The sequence below is a fragment of the Austrofundulus limnaeus genome, unplaced genomic scaffold, assembly GCF_001266775.1.
Source record: "Austrofundulus limnaeus strain Quisiro unplaced genomic scaffold, Austrofundulus_limnaeus-1.0 Scaffold1258, whole genome shotgun sequence".
NCBI classification, from domain to species: Eukaryota; Metazoa; Chordata; class Actinopteri; order Cyprinodontiformes; family Rivulidae; genus Austrofundulus; species Austrofundulus limnaeus.
In genome coordinates, this window is record NW_013953660.1 from 1 (window position 1) to 21,172 (window position 21,172).

Genomic DNA, 21,172 nt, shown 5'->3' on the forward strand with positions numbered 1-21,172 from the left:
TAAAAACTAGTTTTTAGACTAAATGTTACAGATTTGAACAAATACATACAAAAACATCAAAATTAACACAGAAACAGTACTATATAACATTTTAGACACATTCTAGACAGTTTATCAGCTAAAAAAGTTAATTTTGGGGTAAGTTACTCTTTAATGGGTAAAAGTTTTAAAAACATCTTGTGCGATCAGTTAGTGCTTGGAGTATATACTGTATTGTCAAATTTTAGCTTCAGCAGTAAAATTGTCTGTAAACATACATCCAGTGATTCCTTTCTGAGAGTTTCATTAAATTCTTCCAGTGGTTCATGATACTTTACAGACATGTGCTAAAACATCACCCTTTCATCTTTGGTGGCCGATACTTAAAATGGGTTGTTCAAAAGAGCAATATGTAACAAAAAGTATATTAATAGTTTATAACCTTTCCCCAGAACCCCCATTTGGAAGTATCTGCACAGCTGCTTTAGTGCACCCCAGTGGGTGTTTTTGTCTCATGTCTGTTGGCTTCACACTGAATCTGATTTAATATAACCCCACCGAAGCCATGTTGAGCAATGTTACATCAGTTCAGTCTCAGAAAGAACTTAATTATCTCTCATTCATCAACACAGTGTTGTGCTCAGTCTGAAGGGTGGCTAAAACTTGTGATCTCAGCGAGGGAGAGCTCTGCACGGATGCTGAGAGCCTCCAGTCTAAAGAGGAGAGCCCTCCTCTTACCTTGTACAGACAGAAGGTTACTCCTGAGCTGGCACCAGAACAAAGCCCTCCAACAGCTGCTTGATAATGTGTTCATTCATTACATTGTGTCTCATGTCTCAAGTCTGGTCTGTGTCACCGACTGGAGCCACTTCTTTATTTAGTATGAAGTCATTACATAAGGAAGAGTTGCACAACTTTAACTCCAAATACAACATGGTTTATGATGATTTCATGTGTGTATTATGCAGAACCTCTCCTTTGGGACGTTTTTATTATTATTATTATTATTTGGTCGGTTGTATTAAGTTATTCAGCTAGTTGTGTTTATTGTTCATTTTCCCTAAAAAGCAGTTTTGTATGTGTCTGCACGCAACAGGAAACCATTTCGGTTAAGTCAGCTGTGCGTCTGACTCACATTATGACCAGAGGGTCGCCAAAGTAAAAGACGTGATTCATCGCAAACAACTCAGTTCATCTTTTTTGGTTTGTTCTCGGTTTTCTTTCATTTTCTGTTGCGGAACTAGACGCAGTGAAAATATATTTACACAGAGCACTTTATGCCTCCTTCGGAAGGATAAACACAGCTTCCCGCTTTCATTTAGGCTCCCACTTCAAGCTAAATGGTTTTAGGTTGTTTGAGAAGGGATGATAAGCTGTAGCGCGGCGCATCATTGTTCACCCTGGCAATGTGGGCAGCATTTGTGAAACGTCTGCTTCTGCCAAAACGAAGTGTCACGGACTCGCAGAGTGTTCAGTTATGTCAAATGTTGGACACAGAGTGCCATGGACACTTGAGTCTTGAAAGGGAAAGCTGGGAAATTCTAAATCAACCATGTGATTCTCAGAAATAAAGTTCTTGGAGTTTTCAGTTGGAATTCTTGTACTTTTATTTTAGAGGAGTTCAACTGCTCCAGAAAGTTTGATTTTTGTTTTAACGCTAAGGGGAAGGGAAGTAACTGTATTTTACTATTCGTTTGAAACACAACATATATTGTACATCTGAAATAAATAATCAAAATGGGAACATAAGTTTCACCTTGTTCCATTGTCCAATTTCCTGAGTAAAAAAAAACTGTTAGTTGCTTTCTGTATGACATTACCTGAAAGGTGGGTTTTTCTGCACCAAGTAAGCTGAATACAAAGAGCTCACTGTTAGATGTTTGACCACGCCGGGCATTAGTGCCTAACTGCTTCCTCTGCAGTTACTCACCGAGTGGATGACCAAGCAGTTGGCAGGTATGTCCGCTTCCCACCACTGTCACATGCTCGCACAAAACACTACCCTATGTGTCCAGAAAACAATGCAACATTGCAACAACAGTGCACACACACACTGTGGTGTTGGATGACACGTCTTTGTGTTCTTATGAAAGGCTGATGCTGCAGTTTCAGCGCACAATAACAAAAGGTGAAACCCAAAAAACTTGAAAGTATTTGAAAAGAGTGTGCTTGGAAACAGTGTTCTGAGAGAGGTGTAGCTTTAGAGGACACCCAAACACCATGCTCTTTGTGGATCATGTGGTTTGGAATAAATTATTGATTATTTGGAAGAATTATCCATAAAGCGAGATGCCTAACAGGCACCAGGTGGTCCCTGCTAAAGCTAGAAGAGGGGGCCCATGTGTTAACATCTACTTGTGGGATTTTTACCTTTCATTAAAAGTGCCTCATGTGAAGAGAAGCTTATGGGGCCCAGCAGATCAATTTTACACAGAGGGTCTTCTCTGGGTTAATACATCTCTGCCCTGAAGACGGATGCATCTTTGATAAGAACATCTGTAGTAGAAGAAAGAGTCACAAATAACCAGGCAAAACAATCTTGTTGCAAATAAAAACAAACAAAACAAAATAAAAATAGTAAAATTGCTTTTTCCATGAGAATGCAGTGAGAATGCTGAATACGTAGCATTTGCTAAAGAAGCTGAAACTGAGCTATTAAAGCTAGAAAAAGCAAAACACTATCTAAAAACTAAAAATGCACTTAAAGTAGCAAAAAGGAACAAAACAGTTGATGAAAACTGGAAAAAGAGTAGCTAAAAGTAAAAATACCCAAATGGTATGTAAAAGTGGCAAAAGGCTAGCTAGAAGCTAAAATTAACAAAGGGCAAGCTAAAGCTAAGGTGGGGAAATGGCAGCAAAGGTTAGTAGCTAAAAATAGCATTATGCTTGCTAAATGTTTAAAGGAGCTAGCTAAAGCTTGAATAAAGAACAATATTTTATTTGGAGATCTCACACTTCTATTGGAAAGAAATTCAAAACAAAGATTAATATTTTCAAAATTAAAAACTTTACAAACTCCAAAAGTCATAGCACCTATCTTCTGAATGAGCTGGATGTTCTTATTTATGAATGTTCTGATGCATCTCATTATTTATGAATGGCTAAAATAGCTGAATGGCTAAGATGTACAGATGAAGTTAGGTAGCAAAATAAGAGCAAACCTCTGCAGAAAACTATAACAACAACAAGAAAACAACTGACAATGTATAGGTTAGAAAAAGTAGCTATTTGCCAGTATGAATGAACAACCTACCTGTATGTCCAACACCAGGGGCTGCTCCTGCCCTCCTCTGCCAGACGCCGTTGCCAAGGTTTCCGTGTACGCGCTGCCTGCACGAGCGGAGCCGCGCCACTGTCATACATTAGTGCCAGACATGGCGGCGGAGCTACAACCCGAGTGGATTTCTGCTCTCCCGTCTTCCTGGAGTTATGGGGTTACTCGGGACGGCCGGGTCTTCTTCCTCAAGTAAATATTCCTTCTAAAAGACGCGATTTACGTGCGTCTTATTCGTTTCTGCTAGGAACAAAGTCAATTTTATGTATGGTTGTAAAAAAAAAAAAATCCCCTCTCCCTCTCTCTCTCTCAACAGCGAAGAAGCCAAGAGTACAACCTGGCTGCATCCAGTTAGCGGAGAGGCAGTTATAACCGGACACAGAAAAACTCCAGGTAAAGATGTCTCCCTCTCAGCGTGAACTGTCAAGTTTCTGTTGTCTTCGGTGTTTCTTCTCAGTCACGTCCACCGCCGTCATGTGTCGTTGTTGTTGTTGTTGCTGCTGTAAAACCCGACTCTGCCCACGCTGAAAGCAGAGGGAAGCGCTGGCATTCACGCCGTGTGCCTATTTTGGCCGTGCTCGTGCTGTGTAAAAGTGAGCACCCCCCTCGTGCCCACCACTCTGCCCGCCCGGGCTCGTGCCACTTCCACCCCCCCCACAGGAGCCTCCTCCTTCTCCTGGCTGGTCAGTCGGTGAAGTTGACGCTAGTAGCTAACGTAACTGGAGAACTTGTAGCGACGCTGTTGGCAAACACAGCGACCGAACTAATGTTGCATTCGTTTTTGTTTTTAGCGTGAATGAGCCGTCTGCTGATCAAATAATGCGTTTTTTTTTTCTTTTCACACGGTGTTCGCTCACCAGTTGAATAAAACGAGCTAACCACCGTGAAGCTCCGTAGTAAACACCAGCAGCACTGCTGTCCCTATGTGCTCATCTGTGCTGGCTAAGATTAGCTGCAAAATGTACAAAATTACTTTCTATGCCGCGTTCCTGTCAACAAACAGCGAATTACATGGTGAAATTAGTGCTTTCTGCTGGTAATGTTACCATGCAGTCACATAATGTATGCTGCAGCAGTCCTCTGTGGAAACTTCAGCCTGCAAAGCATCCTCAGAAATATTACTGAGGACCTGCATCATCTCAACAAAGCTGCTTTCAGAATGCCTTACTGTACAGAGTACTTTTAATTGGTATGTTTTATATAATAACACCGACGAGCTGCACCATGTTGGAAACAGTGAGTATTGGGGGGGAAATAAGAATGCAAAATTAACAATAAATTAAAAGCTTCAAATATTTTAGAATAATATGGGTAATTTTATAGGCTAAATTCAATCAAGTGGCATGGTTATTTAAAAACACTGGACTTATTTTAACTCTTTGTGTAAACCATTATTTATTAGACTTTTTCCTACGTTCTAATAGTTTAAAAAAGCTATAATAAAAGCATTTAAGCGTAACGACTTCTCTTCTGTAGGGCTGTCTCCTAAAAAAAGGCATTTTCCAATTTAAATCAGTTTTTATTTTATTCATACAGCATCGGTTTACGGAATTCAGAAATCACGTTTCTAATATGGCTTCCTTTGGATATCCGAAGCTTTCGCCCCTCATAAGTCTCACGTGACGGCACAAATCTTTTTTTTTTTTTTTGGTTTCATATCTGTTGAAATTATTTCTAAATGAAATCAATTTGGGATTTTGTGAACTGGAATAGAAACGATTTTGTAAAACAGAGGCATGGCTCGCTGTGAACACACACAGCCGTCATGGTCCGGAGATCTTTTGAAGAGGGAAATGAGGTTGTTTATAACACCGGCCAACTCTCTGTGACATCATCGTTTCTTTTTATCTCTCCTCTGTCAACTCCAAGTCAGAGATCCAGCATTTCACAATCGTTGCAGCTCCTGCCCTGCACTTGTCATTCTAAGCATTGTTTCAATCATTTAAGTTTCCCAACAAATTAGCTGCGTTGCCCTGTGTTGTCAGAGCCCAACTATTGTTATATGAGGCAGATTTATCTCCTCGATCAGGCATGGAATCCCTCCTGAAAACAAACGCTCTAGTTTTTCTTATGTAAGAAGAAACACAAGAAGAAGTTGCATGGTGCGACAAGCTAATTTGCCCGACATTGCACTTCCTTTGTTGTCTTTCTTGAATTTAGTCTTAAACATTAAAAAAAAAAAATGGGATTACCGTTTCCCAGAGCTCAGTGAAAGTAGGACTTAAACCTAGCAGGGAACTACCTGAATAAGTAATTGATATATCTTTTACTTTTTTTCCAAGAAAACCAGATAAATGTCCCTTGATTGCAGTTTTTTTTTGTTTTGATGATTCTGTTTGTCTGAAACAGTAAATGAAAAATGTTTGAGTTTTGAACAGCTGCTGAGGCGAAACAAGAATGCCAGCTTAAAATATTTGCTTTTATTTTAATATTTGTCATAGCCTCTTAGTCAAGGAGATTAGACGTACAACTTGATGTTGAAGAGAACAATATGTGGCAACCCCTTAAGACAGCCGTGATATCTTCAGACAGTTTAATTTTAGAACTCGCAGTACAAAAAAATGGTCTTGTCATTTTCTGACTTTAAAGCTGCAAGTGTTCAAAACCATCACGTTCGAACCACCAAAGTTGAATTTTCTTTTTTACTTTTTATCTTGAAATCATTGAAACTGAATCCTTTTTTATTTGCTTGGTTTTGTAAAACCTATATTTGTGTATTTTCCTGTTGTGAAATGTCTGCTGGGAGTTAATATCCTTTGATAAAGAATGAGAAAAACACTTTTTTATTATTCCTTACAAGTTTGTGTTCACATGCTGGTCGTTTCTCCTCGCAGACCTACCCACAGGATGGGAAGAGGGATTTACCTTCGAGGGAGCACGATGTTTTATCAAGTGAGTTTAACAACCTTTTCCAAGGCCCACACCTTACCCCCCACCCCAGCTTTGACTCCACACATGTTTTAGGATAGGATAATAAAACGGAAATCACAGTTTTTCATTATTGACACCCCATCTTAATGCTTTGATTATAAACAGAAAACTATTCATTTTTACTTCAGTGACCTCAGAAATATGAAACATTCTCTTAATCTCTCGTTGCCTCTGAAAGTTTGGACGGTGTTGGCAGTAAATATTGAAGGGCTGTAAATTCAGAACCTTTACTCCCCTTTTCTTTGCTAGAGGCTATCGCACAAGTTAATGATTACACAAAAACATAATGCAACAACCCACACTGGGTTAAGTGTGAGCTGATTATATTTAGTCAACTCTAGGTTGCTCAGAACTTACCTTAATTGAACAACAGCTTGCTTCCTTCCCTTTACTAACATTCCTCATCATTGTTTGGGTTTAAATCATTTGCTAGATGTTGAGAATGATCCTTGTACTAAAATGCATACACATTGTCGCACTTTTTTACTTTATAGTGCGGGTGGCCTTGTGCAGAATGAAGCAAAAAAAAAAACTGTAAACATCATGTTAAATCTGTATATACTGTGTGAACTTGTGCAAATATATACATTTGTGTAGCATCTTGGTAAGTTGGTTTGTAGAAGTAGGCTTTAGCAGCGCTGACATTCACGCAGGGTAAATTACTAGGGGTGTAAATCAACAGATTTATCACGACACAATATTAAGTTGGTTTGTTTGGATGATGATACAGTATTTCTTAATACTACAATGTCTGTCATGATTAGGGCTGCCACAAACGATTATTTCAATAATCGATTAATCACCGATTATTTATTCGATTAGTCGACTAATCAGATCATATGTTAATTGAATATAAAACATAGAGCTTATCATGTCAGAATGCAGCTGCTATTGTATAACCATGGTTAGATTTTAGCTATATGCTAACTAAAAATAATTGCTGTGGAAGGCAAGTTCTGCTCTGCAGATATTACACAGGTTTCTCTTTCATTTTCTTAAAATGATCCCACACTTTGAGCTCTGTTGTCAGGTAGCCATGATACCAGAGCCTGTCTGTATAATGTCTTGTGACGTCCACGGCCTACCCCAGTTACCACTGCTGTACATGTGTGTCAAGGACAGAAAGGCAGATGTGGCAGTGGAAGGTGTCAAAGCAGTTTGGAGAGAAAAACAAATTAAAGAACAAAAAAAAAAGAAAACGATTAATCAATTATTAAATTAGTCATCGATTATTTTAATAATCGATTAGTCGTCGATTAATCGATTAATCGTTGCAGCCCTAGTCATGATACAATTTTGATTTAATTCAGTTGACAAGTCTGTGATCGATTTGATGCAATATCATATGCCCATGTAATGTAAAGGATTGTTAGATGGGCGTATGACTCCACATTGAGCTTAAGATGACAATCAAAAAAGAAAAAAAGGATGACAATTTGGATTTTTTTTATTGTGCCCCTATGTAATTGAATCAATCATTTAATCGATAAATCATATGTATTGTTACAACCCAATTAATCACTGTAATGCAGCACAAATAGCAGCACAAATACAATCTGTTAACCAGCAAAGAAAACCTAAGCTAGCGCTAATCTCAGCTGCTGCTTTGTGATGCTTTATGATGATTTTCTGTTTCACGTTTTTGCTTAAATTTTCAGTATTATATATTTTCCAGGCACATAGTTCAATTCTATACCACACAATCAAGTAACTATGTTACCTTCAGTTGTTATGAAAATGCCGTATAAATCAAAAAAAATAATTGACTATGCAACAAAGCATCTAAATGTCTTGAAATTGGCCTCTGTCTCTTTAAGAACCTCCTACCATTTCCTACACTCCCACTTCAGCACGTCATCTCAAAAGTGCTTGGAGGGAGGGGAGCTCTGTGGGGCTGGAGCTCAGCTGCAGACTGAGCTCCAGGGAGGAGCTTTGTACAAATAGGCTGTGCCTTGCTTTTCAAATGGCTACCACAGGAGATTCAAGGATTTCTCAAACATGCATGAATGAGTCAAAGCAACAGTGTGGATTCAACACACGGTATATTTTTGATGAGGGAATGATATATTTTTATTTTGCATAATACTCCCCCTTTAAAACAAATATGTTCACACGCTTGAGATTTGCAGTAAATTAAAGTTTCCTCGCCCCAAAGTTCTGCAGCTGGAAAAAACTAATGAAACAGAGGCTTCTGGTGTAGAAGCATGTGCTACTAAATCTGCTATGTGGCGATCTTTACATTATTTCATTTTCACCGAGCCGATTGGATCAATGTGAAGAGGGACGTCCATATTCTGACAGTAAAGCTGAGCTCACCTTTGTTCATCGTTTCCACTTCGTAAACCTTTCAAAATAAAGCACGATAGCAGAAACAAATATCAGAACGCTTCAAGTTTTTTGTTTATTATTATTATTATTATTATTATTATTATTATTATTATTATTATTATTATTATTATTATTATTATTGATAGTGGGGTGGCGGGCAGTAGGTGTTGTGTCCAAAAAAAGCATCTCAACTGGAAAAACACAACTTGGCGTGTCACTACTTGGTGATGGTGTTAAAAAAAGAAGATGGCCACAACAATTCTTTAAATTTGTCCATTTTAAAAAGTTTTGAATCACTTCCCTGTCATATTAGCTTCTTGAAAGAGTGTCCCGTTTTGCAGTGGAACGTTAGCCACTACTCTTTGACTTCAAATGAAGGGGTAAGTGTAGGGGTAAGCGGAGGGAATTCAGCCCACATACAGTATCACCACAATCTGTCTTCACTGGTCATTTGTTTTTAACCATGTGGGACTCATATAAAATGTGTAGTGTGAAGGGCTGTAAATATTTCTGATATTTACAATTCTATTTCCCACAGAAGTTTTGATTTAAAGTCTTATTTTGTTAATTTCTGTTTGTGTATCATATCTAGAAGTGTCCCTTTTTTTTAGCTGCGTGACAAAACTAATGTAATATATCCTCCATGTCCACTCAAACGCTCAGTTCAGTTGGTGTCCCTGTTCTGTACAAAGCGCAGCCTCCACCCTTTTTATTTTTATCTACCTTCTACATGCCTTTGAACTAAAGTATATTTCACATTCTCTTCTCTCCCATAGTAGTCGGATGCATGGCGCTAATTAAAAAAGATCACAGGCGCTGTCACACAGTCAGTACAAATTCATCATCTGCCCTCCAAATCCAAGATTAGGAGTGAAATGTTATTTTGCATGTTCTCCTGAGATACTCCCCCTCACGCTGCATGTATAGATATTTTGTCGACAAACCTGCCAAACACCATAATGCCACTGAACTGATGCTATCGCAGATGAAGGATATTAGGCCTTTTTATCCCCTACTGAATCCCTTCTTTTTTTTTTCGACTTCCTTGTGAAGCTTCTTCATGTGGCAGTTTGCCAGGCGGTCGGAGGGAAAGGCAGTAATTTTTGTATTCCGCTATTTCTCACTGCAAAACAGATTTGGGGACCACATTTATTAAGTGGATCACTATGATTCTGACTCCGTTTGGTGATGCATGCCCGCTGCTTTTTTTTTTTTAACAAGAGGAAAACAATTTGATTCATGCAGCAGCTGAATTTTAAATAAGGCTTAAGACAAAACTGAGAGAATAGCATTTATTTTCGAAACAAGGCCGGTGAACACTGTTGAATAGAGTCACAGCGAACGAACCATCACCAAACAACATGCTCGCAGCTTGGAAAGTGCCTATCTGTGTCTCTAATTTAAAATACGGAACTGAGTGAAAACCAAACTCGGAGCTCCCCACACGGTGCATCATTAGATGCACGACGTTCTCTGTTTGTGCTCGTGCGCTAATGCACTCTGTACGTTTTCAAGGATAATGAAAGCTGGTGCATATTTCGTGGGTGTAATGCACGAAATCAGCCTCGTTCTGATAAAGGCTTTTCCACACACGCTGCGTTTTTATTTCTGACTTATTTCTCCAGCTTGTTCGCTCGGTCCCTTCTTGTTTTTTTTTTACTCACCGAGAGACTTCAAACTTCTAGTCATGTGGTCACTAAAGCCAGACTCATATTAGACGGCTGCACGTCAGTCCAAAACAAGATCAGTGTTTTACTGGGATCACGGTCTCTTAAATGTGTTGAAGTTTTAAATAATAATAATAATAAGGCTGTGTAAAACCACTCCCCTGTTAATTTCATAGTGACTCACAGTTTTGACATGAGATTTGTTGACAGGTTTATGTGATAGCTGTAACTTTGGTCGTCCCTGGGACATTTTGAGGCTTCATGTGAGGCTGCCAATAAAAGCCTCTGAGAACGCTCCAACACCATTAGCCTGCTGACAACTAAAAAAGCCTGTGTCCAACGTTTTTCACTCAGTCATTACTAATTTGTCATCAATTTTACATGTATTAAAACATTAATACTATGTTTTCTGTTTTTCTTTACATAAAAGAAGTATACAAGTCTTAAAACAACAACACACAACAGATTTCCTCTATTAAATACAGAACAACTCGCTGATTTGTGTCGGTGACTCTTTCTTAGCAAATGATGCAGAAAGATCTGGCTTATTCACACGCTGGCTGTGTGATTTGGCTGTTGTCGTCGGGGTTACACAGTGTGAGCATCAAGCAGCAGATTGTGCTGACGCAGGCTGTCCTCTTTTGGGAGGTGCTGAGAAGGATGAGTTACAGGTTTTTGGTGTGACAGTGTAAACTGGAGGCCCAGTTCATTGTAAGGCTTGACTGAAGTACAGCAAGTTGTGAATGAGAAATGGTGGAAATAGAACTGTGTGGCTGTATGGCTCGCACTTCTTATGTTTTTTTTTTGTATAGCCAATCCTACACTGACAAAAAAAAAAAAAACAACACAATGAGATCAGGAAGATTTAGAAATTTCAAGCTGTTATTTATTTCTTCATTTTTTATTACAGGAAAACTTAAAAATCTGTGTTGTGAATGTGTTGCTCCAGGGCTTGAAGCAATGAAAATGTGTTTATTGTGATGCTGCAATGAAAAGTGTTGGATTTAATTCCCTGGAAGTGCCTGAGCATCCTAAAATTATCAATAACATCTTTGTGCTGTATGGTATGTAGCCCACTGAAGACAGAGCAGTGGCTTAAAAGCCCTCATTGAAGAATTTTGTTAGCTGGCAGCTATAAACCCCAGAAATAACTTCAACAAAAAATGCATTTTCTGCAAAAATGCAGTGTGAACGCTCAGAGCTGAACGACTGATGAAATCTGCTTTCGAAGCTGAAACTGAAGCATTAAATATAAAAGATGCAGAACACTAATTAAAAGGAAAATGCTAGCTAAAAGCAGCAAAAAGTTAGCTAAAACTTAAATTTGTAAAATGCTAGCCAGAAGTAGCAAAAAGCTAGTTAAAAAAAGCAAAAAAGCTAGCTAAAATTCAAATACAGCAGAAATACTGTATATCTAGAAGCTGCAAGTAGCAGAACACAGCTAAAAACAAAACTCTTAAATAGGAGCTAAAAATGGCAAAAAAGTAGCTGGAATCTTAAAGTAACAAAAGGCTTGCTAAAATTAAAAAGGGCAGCTAAAAGTAGCAGAAATATACCTAAAAGCTAAAAGTAGCAGAATGAAGCTAAAAACAAAACAGAGAAATGTAAATAGGAGCTAAAAGTGACAGAACAGTTGCTGGGACCTTAAAGTAGCAAGAGACTAGCTAAAATAAAAAAGGCTAGCTAAAAGCTAAAAACAACAGAAATACATCTAAAAGGAGTAGCGGAATGTAGCTAAAAACAAAGATATTAAATTGTAGCTAAAAGTGTCGATACTGTAGCTGGAAATTTAAAGTAGCAAAAGACTAGCATAAAGATAAAAGTAGCAGAACTGGCCCTAAAAGTTAACAGTAGCTAAAAGCCAAAAGTAGGCAAAAGCTACCAGAAAGCTAAAAATTTGCAAAAAGCTAGTACCTAAAATTTTGCATCAAAGAACAAAAATAAAGGAAGTATGCTGGAGCAAATTTGAAAGAGAACACTGGTTTTGACTAAACTAAATATGGTTCAACAGTTTTTTTATTGAGAAAGTATTTGTAAATAAAATGAAATGTTGTTAAAGATGTAAAGAACTAAAATCATCAGCACATCTCCAAACTGAACAGCATGTGAATGGCAGGACTAGCGTAACGTATACAGAAACAGAGACAGCAGTACCATTATACATATCAACCTTCAATCACAAAAAACAAATTAGAACAAATTATTTGATCAGTAACAATGACAATTAAAACCCTCTCCTTCATGGCCTTTCAACGGTGCTTTTACTTCACCAAGTGTCACTTTCTCTGTCAATTTAAATTTAAATGCTCTTTTACCCAGTTCTGTCCTAACTCTGGGAACAAACTTCATCACAGCATAATACAGTTTGTTAAATGCCAGGAACTGAAACTCCTCTGTTCTTGAATTTTGGATCTGTGTGAGTGTCTTTCGCTCAGCTGTGCAACTTTAAAGAGAAGAGAAACACGAGAAGTGGTGTAAGGTTTTACAGACTGTTCAGGCTTTCTGTGATCTTTTTCACCAAACACAAAGTACTGTTCAGATAGTTTTTTTCTTTACACAGAAAATCATAGTTTTAGTAAGACTGCATGACAGTTAAAGTTAGCCCTAAAACAAAAAAATGTGTTTGTCATGTTATGCTAATGAGAATTCTTGAACCTGTAAAAAGGTCACAGAGATGTTTATCAGTGGTAAAAAGAAACAGATACACGTCAGTTTGACTCGAGAAGAGGACCTAATAATATGCTGGCACAGCTTTGACTCCAATTAGGAGTCTGTTGCCACATGCATGCAGGATTGTTTGCCGCAATTATCTTCAATAGACAGGTGCAGATTGAGGACAGTTTCCTTCTTTGATTTGCTGTTTTGGTTTCATTAACTTTGTTTGGTAAATAAGGGAAAATATGCAGAAGCCAGAGCTAATTGCTTCAGGATATGCAATTATATAGTTATCTTACTTTGAAGAAGAATAAGTAAATAATAAGTGCTCCTTATCTGAATGTTGCTACTGATCTAAAGTCCAGCTTCATTGCTGTCCACTTGTTCTGCTGTTTGATGGCATTTTGCCGTTGTCCTTTGAGAGCAATTTGCTCTTCCTGAGTGCTCATCAGCATAAAGTGCAACATAAAAAATAGATATTGTTTCAGTTGGCTCTGCAACCATCGCTTTCATTAGGTTAATCACTTACTTCTGCATAATTCAACACTCAGAATGGAAAAAAAGGGACGCCAAGTGAAATCTGGCCAGTGATGAAAAAATATCTCCAGAGGATCTGTGTTTAGTTGTCGGCTCATTTTCTGCTTTGAAGGCCCACTCACTTGATGATGGCACAGTTAATAATTTGAGTGTTGGGTTGCTCTCTGATCAAAACGAGGCTGCAACATTTCTTATGCAAGGCCATTTAAAAAGTCCTTTTTTGTCTCTCTAAAAATTAATTATGTGAAAGAAAAACATCTGCAGGTATTGATGACAAAAAGTGGCAAAGAGTACCCAAAACATTTTTTTCTGTATTTCCTGCTGAAAAAAAGTTTTAATATTGACATACATATATAGGGTTGAGCATAATCGTATCGTGTGCAATTAATCGTCATAAAAACATTAATCGATTACTTTTTGGCACTTGACGATTAATACGATTAATGCCACCAGGCAGAGTCCGCTCGCTGCTCCTCTCTGCTTCAAATATGACYAACATTAAAATAAAGTTCTGTAATTTATTTATCTCTCAACACAATTTAAAATTAGATGTATAGCCTGAAGTCTGTAATTTTGACACAGTTTGGAACAGATTTTTATGATGAGCAAATCTTTCCCACTTAAATTAGTCATGTGACCAGGACATAAGGGTGTCCAGGGACTCCAGTGGATTAATCGTCAAATTAATCGTTATCGGCTAAATACCACAATTAATCATGATTAATTTTTTTGCCAATGTTGCCCAACCCTATACGTATATAAAAGTTCTTGTTTCGTTTAAACACGCCACCTGTCTGAGTGAAGCAAACAGTTGCACTGCAAACACACTGTAGCTCAAAATCAATGTTATGTTCTGTGCAATGTAAATATACTTTTTTGAAGTTCTGTCTTTAGTTGATTATTTTAGGCAGCTGATTGGCAAACTCGGTTCAATCTCTTTTCCTTCTGTGGCTTCATTTTCAGCCTGTGAAACCTCCAAGTGATGTGAGGAGCGGTAGTGTGTCACCGTAGGGTACCTGTTTGAGTGGCATTAGACAAAGTGAATAAAAAATCAGTGCTATATGAGCTCACGCTGATCCCCGCTTCCATCTCTTGGTTTGCTGCTGGTGTTCTTTGTAACCTAAAATCTAGAAATAGCTGAGGGCTGAGGTCTTCATCTTTCAGACCAACACTGATGAGAGTCAGGCGGCTGCGGCAGACGTGTAAGCCTCCCCCTGCTCTATAGGGAACAAGCTCCTATCTGGGAGCTAAGCCTTATCAGGCCTCGTTATGTAACCCTGAAAATACTGTCACAGTAGTCAGCAGTAGACAAGGCAAAGCCAATGGACAAATTAAATAAAGTGGAAGACTGTAATGTGTATTTATTTGATTAATTAGATAAATCACTACAGTTTGAACTCCACATTAATGCTCTTTAAACCCTAACTAGTTAAAAGAAAGAAATTTACTCATTAACATTTCAACAAATGTGTTGCTAATGTTAACATTATTGAATTATTACATGAATATATTAAACTGTTCAAGTTCATGAAATTCAATTTCTGCTGCTTATCTGATCCAATCAAACAAAACCCAATGAAACCCATCTTGTGCAGGTTTCTTATGGCAGTTCTGATCCAAGCTCTATTTTTTTTGTCTTTCCACTTCAAGAAAAAGGCAAAGCTGTTGGACAGTAAATTAAATGAGGTTGAAGAATGTATATTTATTTGATCAATTAGATAATTTACCACAGTTTGAAATCCACAATAATGTTCTTTAAACTAAGAAGAAACTGGTTCAGAACTCAGAGTTGAATGTTTATTGGCACACATTTAAAGATTATCACAGAGCTGTCGTCCATCCCGTCTGAGAGGACCAAATGGCCCCACCCTGGATATGATGTCATATCTCTAAAAAAAGTCTACATTAAGGAAATAAAAACATTGTTTAGACTGCTGTGGACTTGATAATTCTCCTTGTGGTTAAAGTAAATTATTAGAATCGATCACAAAGTATAAAATACAAGACTATCTAAAATTCAGGTAATCAACCACAACATATCCAACAAAACCATAACTAGTAAAAAGAAAGAAATCCACTTGTTAACAGTTGCACTTCAATACTAACATTATTGAATCGTTACATGAATATATTCAACTCCATTCAATTTTATGGAAAGTATTTTCTACTGCTTATCTGATCCAATCAAAGAAAACCCGATTAAACTCAGGTTTTCCCAGGTCTGTTTGGACCCATGCTCCATTTTAAATTTTTTTTAATTTTTGTCTTTTCACGTTAATGAACCTGCAGCAACAATCTGTTGTTCTGCATGAAACTCGTCCTTCTTCTTAGCACCTTAAAGTGCATAAAGAATTTAATCACAAGGCAAGCAAGCAAATCCAGTTTCTGTCATTTGGATTGCCGGAGCTGCAGCCCGTTTGAGCACGCATTACACAAGAGGTAAATCGCACATTTTAAGGCAGTCGCACAAACAGATCGTCTCATTCACACCTGTGGCTTGATCTGTTTCCAGTTGGCCTATAAATGCTTGTCTTGTTGGAGTAGACTTAAACATGTGTAGAAAATAGTCACAAATAACAACGTGATCTGACTAATACTAGGAATGGACTTCTGTTTAGTTGTTTGTGTCCTGAGGACGAGCTGTCTGTCAAAACAAACTGTTTCCACCAGGCTGACAGCATGAATTTATTGGGTAAAAATAGCTCACATTTACAAGTTAAACATGGCTTTTTGCATGATATTGGTTATTGCTTGAGGTGGAGTCCTGCTGTGACATGTTTCTTTCATATGTCTGTAAATCTGTGTTGTTTAGATATAATAAAAGTGCTTTTTAGTAATTGTTTAAAGAGAAAAAAAATCAGTTTAATATAGATTGGCCTTTTTAAGCAAACAATAAAATATGGAAAGCACCTAATTATTTTTAGATTTTATTGCAACTACACAACAACTCTACTTTTAATGCTCAAGTGTAAAGAAAGGGGAAAAATTAAATGTGACAAATGTTTCGTGTTAAACAATACAATTGTAGGTAATTTTATTCATAAGCATAATGTCCATAATGTATTATTGGTAAAATTCTTGTACTTAGGCCTGTCACGATAATACAATTTGCTGAATGATAAATTGTCTCATATTGTCTCTCATGCTACAGAGGTCACTAGACCATGGGCCTGGCTAGTACCTGACCTGAAAGTTCACTCCTTCTTATGCTAAAAAGTAGTAAAGAGGGAGACATGAAAAACACAAACAAGCAGGCAAATCAAAATTATTGACCTCATTTCCATTTATTGTGTGAATAATTGATTTATCGCCACATGTCTACTTGTACTTTTAATCAAGTACCACTTTGAGGTACTTTATACCATCCCGACTGTGTTGGTATGGTTATTGATTTGTAAGACACTGCCATTCACACAAATATGAACAAAAAGCACACATTGGGATTGTGTCTTAATTGAAACTGCAAAGTCCCAAGAGAATTTTTAATTACCCTTTTTGTGGGGGGAGATTCTGATGGCTGAGACTGCTGACTCAACAGATCCCTTGCTGCCTGATTCCCTCGCAGCTCACTTGTGTGCATTTGATTTAAGATAGAAACTAAGAAGGTCTGAATCGGCTGTGCATCATCTCCATTTCTGGCTCCACAGCTCCTCTTTGTGAGTTTTGGTGCTGACTGGGAGACAGTCGGCTTTGAGCTGCTCAGACGGCTCTCTCTTGGTCTCTGTGGATTCTCTGCCATCTGGATTGCACTGGAAGAAAAGCAGCGTATCTGTTTAGTGTTTGAATGCTCTCTGTGTGAACACATGTGGAATAAATCCTCTGAAGTAGTTGATTGCTCCAGGAGCTGATGGAGACAAAATCCACATCAGATCAAGTTTGCAAAAGCGTAAGGGTGTGTTGTTTTTAAATTCTGAAATATTAAAATTTACTGTTTGAGTTTTTGTCTTTTTTAGGATTTTATTTGAGTGAGTTCCGTTACAAATTTGTCTGTTATTTGAGTAAATGTGTTCAGGCCTGGTTACAGTTTCATTGTAGGCTGACTGGGTTTGGAAGAGAAGCACATAGACCAGAATAATTCTTGTTCCTAAAGCCTCTTAGTTACATGGTGTCTTTGATTTAATGCTGAGAAAGCTGTTGAACTCTATTAATCCCTGTTTTAATCTACGATGAGCCATCTTTTGCTGATGTTGTGCCAGGTTCAGTCTGAGGGCACATGCCTTCATGGGGTTATATCCTGACGGTCTTCAGACTTTATCTTGTCTGCTTAAAGAAACTCAGTTTGTTGCTGTTTATTTTTCAGTTTGTCTGAACTTGAAAGGCTTGAGATTCCCTCCCTTTTTGTTTCAGAGTACTTGACTTTATTTTTCATAGTTAAAGTTTGATGTCAGATGTTCCTGATACATCATTCAGCCTGACTGGCTGCTTCTGAAAGGCTTGTTTAGATAGAAATTCAACACATTAGTGGATTCTGTAATTTTAATGTTGCATGCATCTTCAGCTTCCAAATTGACAGATTTTATTTTTGGGACGTGATCTTTCTGCTGCTTTTTTTCCCCGGGTACCTCCTGTGCTCTGAACATGTTACAGCTGTGATTCTGTGCCCTGAAACAAACCTGCACTTTCTCTCCTCGTCTTTATCTTGCCCCTTCTCTCTGCTTCTCTTGTCTGTCTGCTCCAGTTCAGTGGACAGAGCATGGCCCAGTTGTTTTCCAGATGGTCTGTGATGATTAGGGAGCTCTTGGAAGACATCACTTCGCTCAAATGCTCTACAGCTGTGAGCTTATGGAACACCATGTTAAAGTGTCCTCAGAGAACTTTGGACTAATGAGCAGTTTCCTGAGACAGAATGTAACAAATTCAATCTCTTAATTTGCCTTCAAACAGCCTGACTAAGCTACCTTTTTGTTATTCTTTTTTTTTTTTTTTGCAGTGTTGTCATTTACACGTTGATGAAAATGGCCCATGGAAATATTGCGTGCTATATATATATTTTTTCCCCACAGGTGAAGTGAACTGAAATACTAGTTGTTGCCAAGTTTTCAGTTTAGCAGCAGCCGTGTAGGTATTCAAACCATGCCCTTCTTCTAGCTTTGTTCACTCACTATACTGTTCTCTCAGCCCTCAAATGTCCCACAGCGGTCACTCACTTTCACACACCGCATTTCTCTTCATGACTCACCTTCTAAGATTTAAAAATCCTCTTGCAGTTCAATTCAATTCAGTTTTCTCCTCTTGCAGTTCTCATCTGTATTTCTGGAGCTCAGCTATTTTGGCTCCTCAGAGCCTCTGATGTTCTCCCGCTCAGAAGGATCTTACAGAGGATGTTAAGAATAGGCAATAAATTGCCGCTTATTAGATTTTAATCCATTTCAAATGTTGGCACTTGTAGAAGTCACTCATAAAGCTACTCTTAAACTGTGTGAAGGGCTTCCGTATCACCATCAAAACAGAGTGAAATGGTGTTTTACAGCCTCCTGTGTGCTGCACAGGCATTTTACTGAGATGCCATCTGAACCCAGTCCCCTGTTGCTTAATGGAGCCACCTGACAGACAGAAATGGTACCCAGGTCATCTCGACTTTGGCTAAAAGCACCAACTCTTGAGTCTCAGTCCTAAGAGATGAGACTGAGAGAGTGGATATTTAAAACTTATTGGCGGGCAAGGGTACTTGCACCATCTCCATCACAAAGTCCATGGCACAGTGAGCTGATTTTCTGTGAAAAGCTTGACTGATGGTAGCAATGATCAAATATCCTTACTTTATTGCAGAGCTCGGTCCTCTGTGGAAGTCCTCTCCCACACTCTGTCCTCAGATGTTTTTAGGCTTAAACAAATATTTAAACTCGATGCCAAGTCTCTCTTTGAATAACGTACACTTGCTGTGATTAATGTTGACTTAATCTAATGTCATTGCTGGAGCTACCGCACAAGGAATGTGCCATAGTTTGGTTTAAAAAAAAAAGAAAAATCCCAGAGAACACCTAACTTTGAAATGCATATCCCTTAATCTTAATTGGAAGGAAAGCAGACTCTGCATCCTGCCTGGCATTAATGCCATCTGTTTGAGGTCGGGGGGATTTGCCGAACGCTGAGGAGAATAGCATGGTTGGGCACCACACTTAACCTCGTTCTGAACTCCTGTTTTGGATGTTTCAATTTGAGTTAGTCTGTCAGAGATCAGGCTGGAAAAAAATCTCTGGAGCAAACGATGCAGATATTTGTGGTTGCACATGCTGCCTTCACGTGCCAAGCAAAGATCCCATAAACTCTTTGCAGCCTTGTTTACATTGTGTACACTTTTGTTTTTTTCCACCTTATCTGATTCAGCACCTCTGCCAGCTGTTTGCTGTAAACTACAAACGTGTGTGTGATAGAAGACAGAACAGAGGAAACCAACACTATTGGCACCATGTCGTCAACAAAGCATCATCCTAGTGATTTCAAGACATATACTTCATTTGTTACCTTTTTAAAGGTACTCTGGCTTCAAGTTTCCATCAGCCGCAGCTTCTCTACCTGAACAGCCTCACCTGGGGACATTAACTCGCGCCCGAACTGAACTGAATCCTGAATATCTGGACCTTTGTCCGCAAGCAGAGCTGAACCCCGAATATTGGACCCCTTGCACCCCTTTAGAATCATGGCGGCGGTGGCAGCAGATGTATGTATCTGTGCAGTTTCGCTGCAGGAAAATACATCCCATTTGGCTTTACAGGCATCTGCAGGTCTGTTTTTGACCAAATTTACCTCAGCTTTAGTGTTGCTGTTACTCTGTATGCTACATAAACAGAAGATCAAAGACGCAAATGACGGACATCATTTTCAAAAAACAACAGCACACAAGTGTCCTATGGCGTGTATACAAGCATGGACCATAACTTATCCTCACTTTGGTAAATATCATCTACCTTAAATCTGTCATTTAAATATGAGAAGTCTTGTACCTAAACTGGATAAATTCAAAGTAATACTTGCTCAGACACAAGCACATGTTATGGCTATATCAGAAGGCTCGGGCGGCGGCGGCTTCCGCAGCACAGCGTGCGCGGAAAACGCTCTGCGCCCCTTCCGCCTTCCTTGCGCGCCGCCCAAAACGTACGTGACGCGACGCACGACCTCTAGAGGCGCATCCTCAAAGACTGCATGTAAATCGGCCGCTCCTGTCGCTCAAAACGCATTTGGTGTGAACGTACCATAAGAGTTTCTTATTTTGTGGGAGGAGTTTGCCCAACTCAATATTGGTCAGATTGACAGTGGGGTTTGAGGAAACTGGAGGAAGCGGGTAGTAGTTTGGTCAAATTGGCCAGGAACCACCTGGAAGCACGTATATTTTTTAATATAGATATTAATTTTAGTCATGATAGGAGTGAACGCCATACATGTGGAGAGATGTGAAATAAATTTGACTCTGTCAAAACATCCCTAACCAGCCTGTAAAAGATAGCTAAAAATGAGTATGACTTAATATTAGTCTTAACTCGAAACAGGAAGGTGCTTGCCGCATGGTATTTAAAGTCAATAATTTATGTTAACATGTTCACACTAACTTTTATTTAAGCTATTGTTCTGCTTTAAACTACACGGACAGTCAATAAATTATATTATTTTACTAATACCATTTCCTCTTTTAAGTTGCCCAACAAGACAAGTCAATCTGACCAATCAGGGTTAGGACAAACCCCGCCCACACACTAACTCTGCCTATCAGTAACCGTGTTTCCATCAAGGCTTTTTGATGCGCAAACTGTGGAATGAATTTAATGATGATCTCAAGCTATGTGCTTTTTTTGTGAGCTTTAAA

The 21,172-nt window shown here is 38.5% G+C and overlaps 1 protein-coding gene and 1 long non-coding RNA gene across 3 annotated transcripts in view; one reads left to right on the forward strand and one right to left on the reverse strand.

The window, feature by feature from the left end:
* Positions 1-2,349: 2,349 nt before the first annotated feature.
* On the reverse strand, positions 2,350-3,318 carry LOC106534743 (uncharacterized). Its single transcript, XR_001312378.1, has 2 exons — positions 3,233-3,318; positions 2,350-2,475 (listed from the first exon to the last, which is right to left on the reverse strand). It is a non-coding gene; the product is annotated as an uncharacterized LOC106534743 (long non-coding RNA).
* The window catches only part of LOC106534742 (pleckstrin homology domain-containing family A member 5), a gene marked incomplete at its 3' end in the record, with an annotated part of 57,020 nt that continues 39,084 nt past the window's right edge, over positions 3,237-21,172 (forward strand). For both annotated transcript variants that reach the window (XM_014031474.1, XM_014031475.1), the window contains 3 exon segments: positions 3,237-3,445; positions 3,570-3,646; positions 6,088-6,145. In XM_014031474.1, coding sequence (XP_013886928.1) covers positions 3,237-3,445; positions 3,570-3,646; positions 6,088-6,145 — 344 coding nt within the window.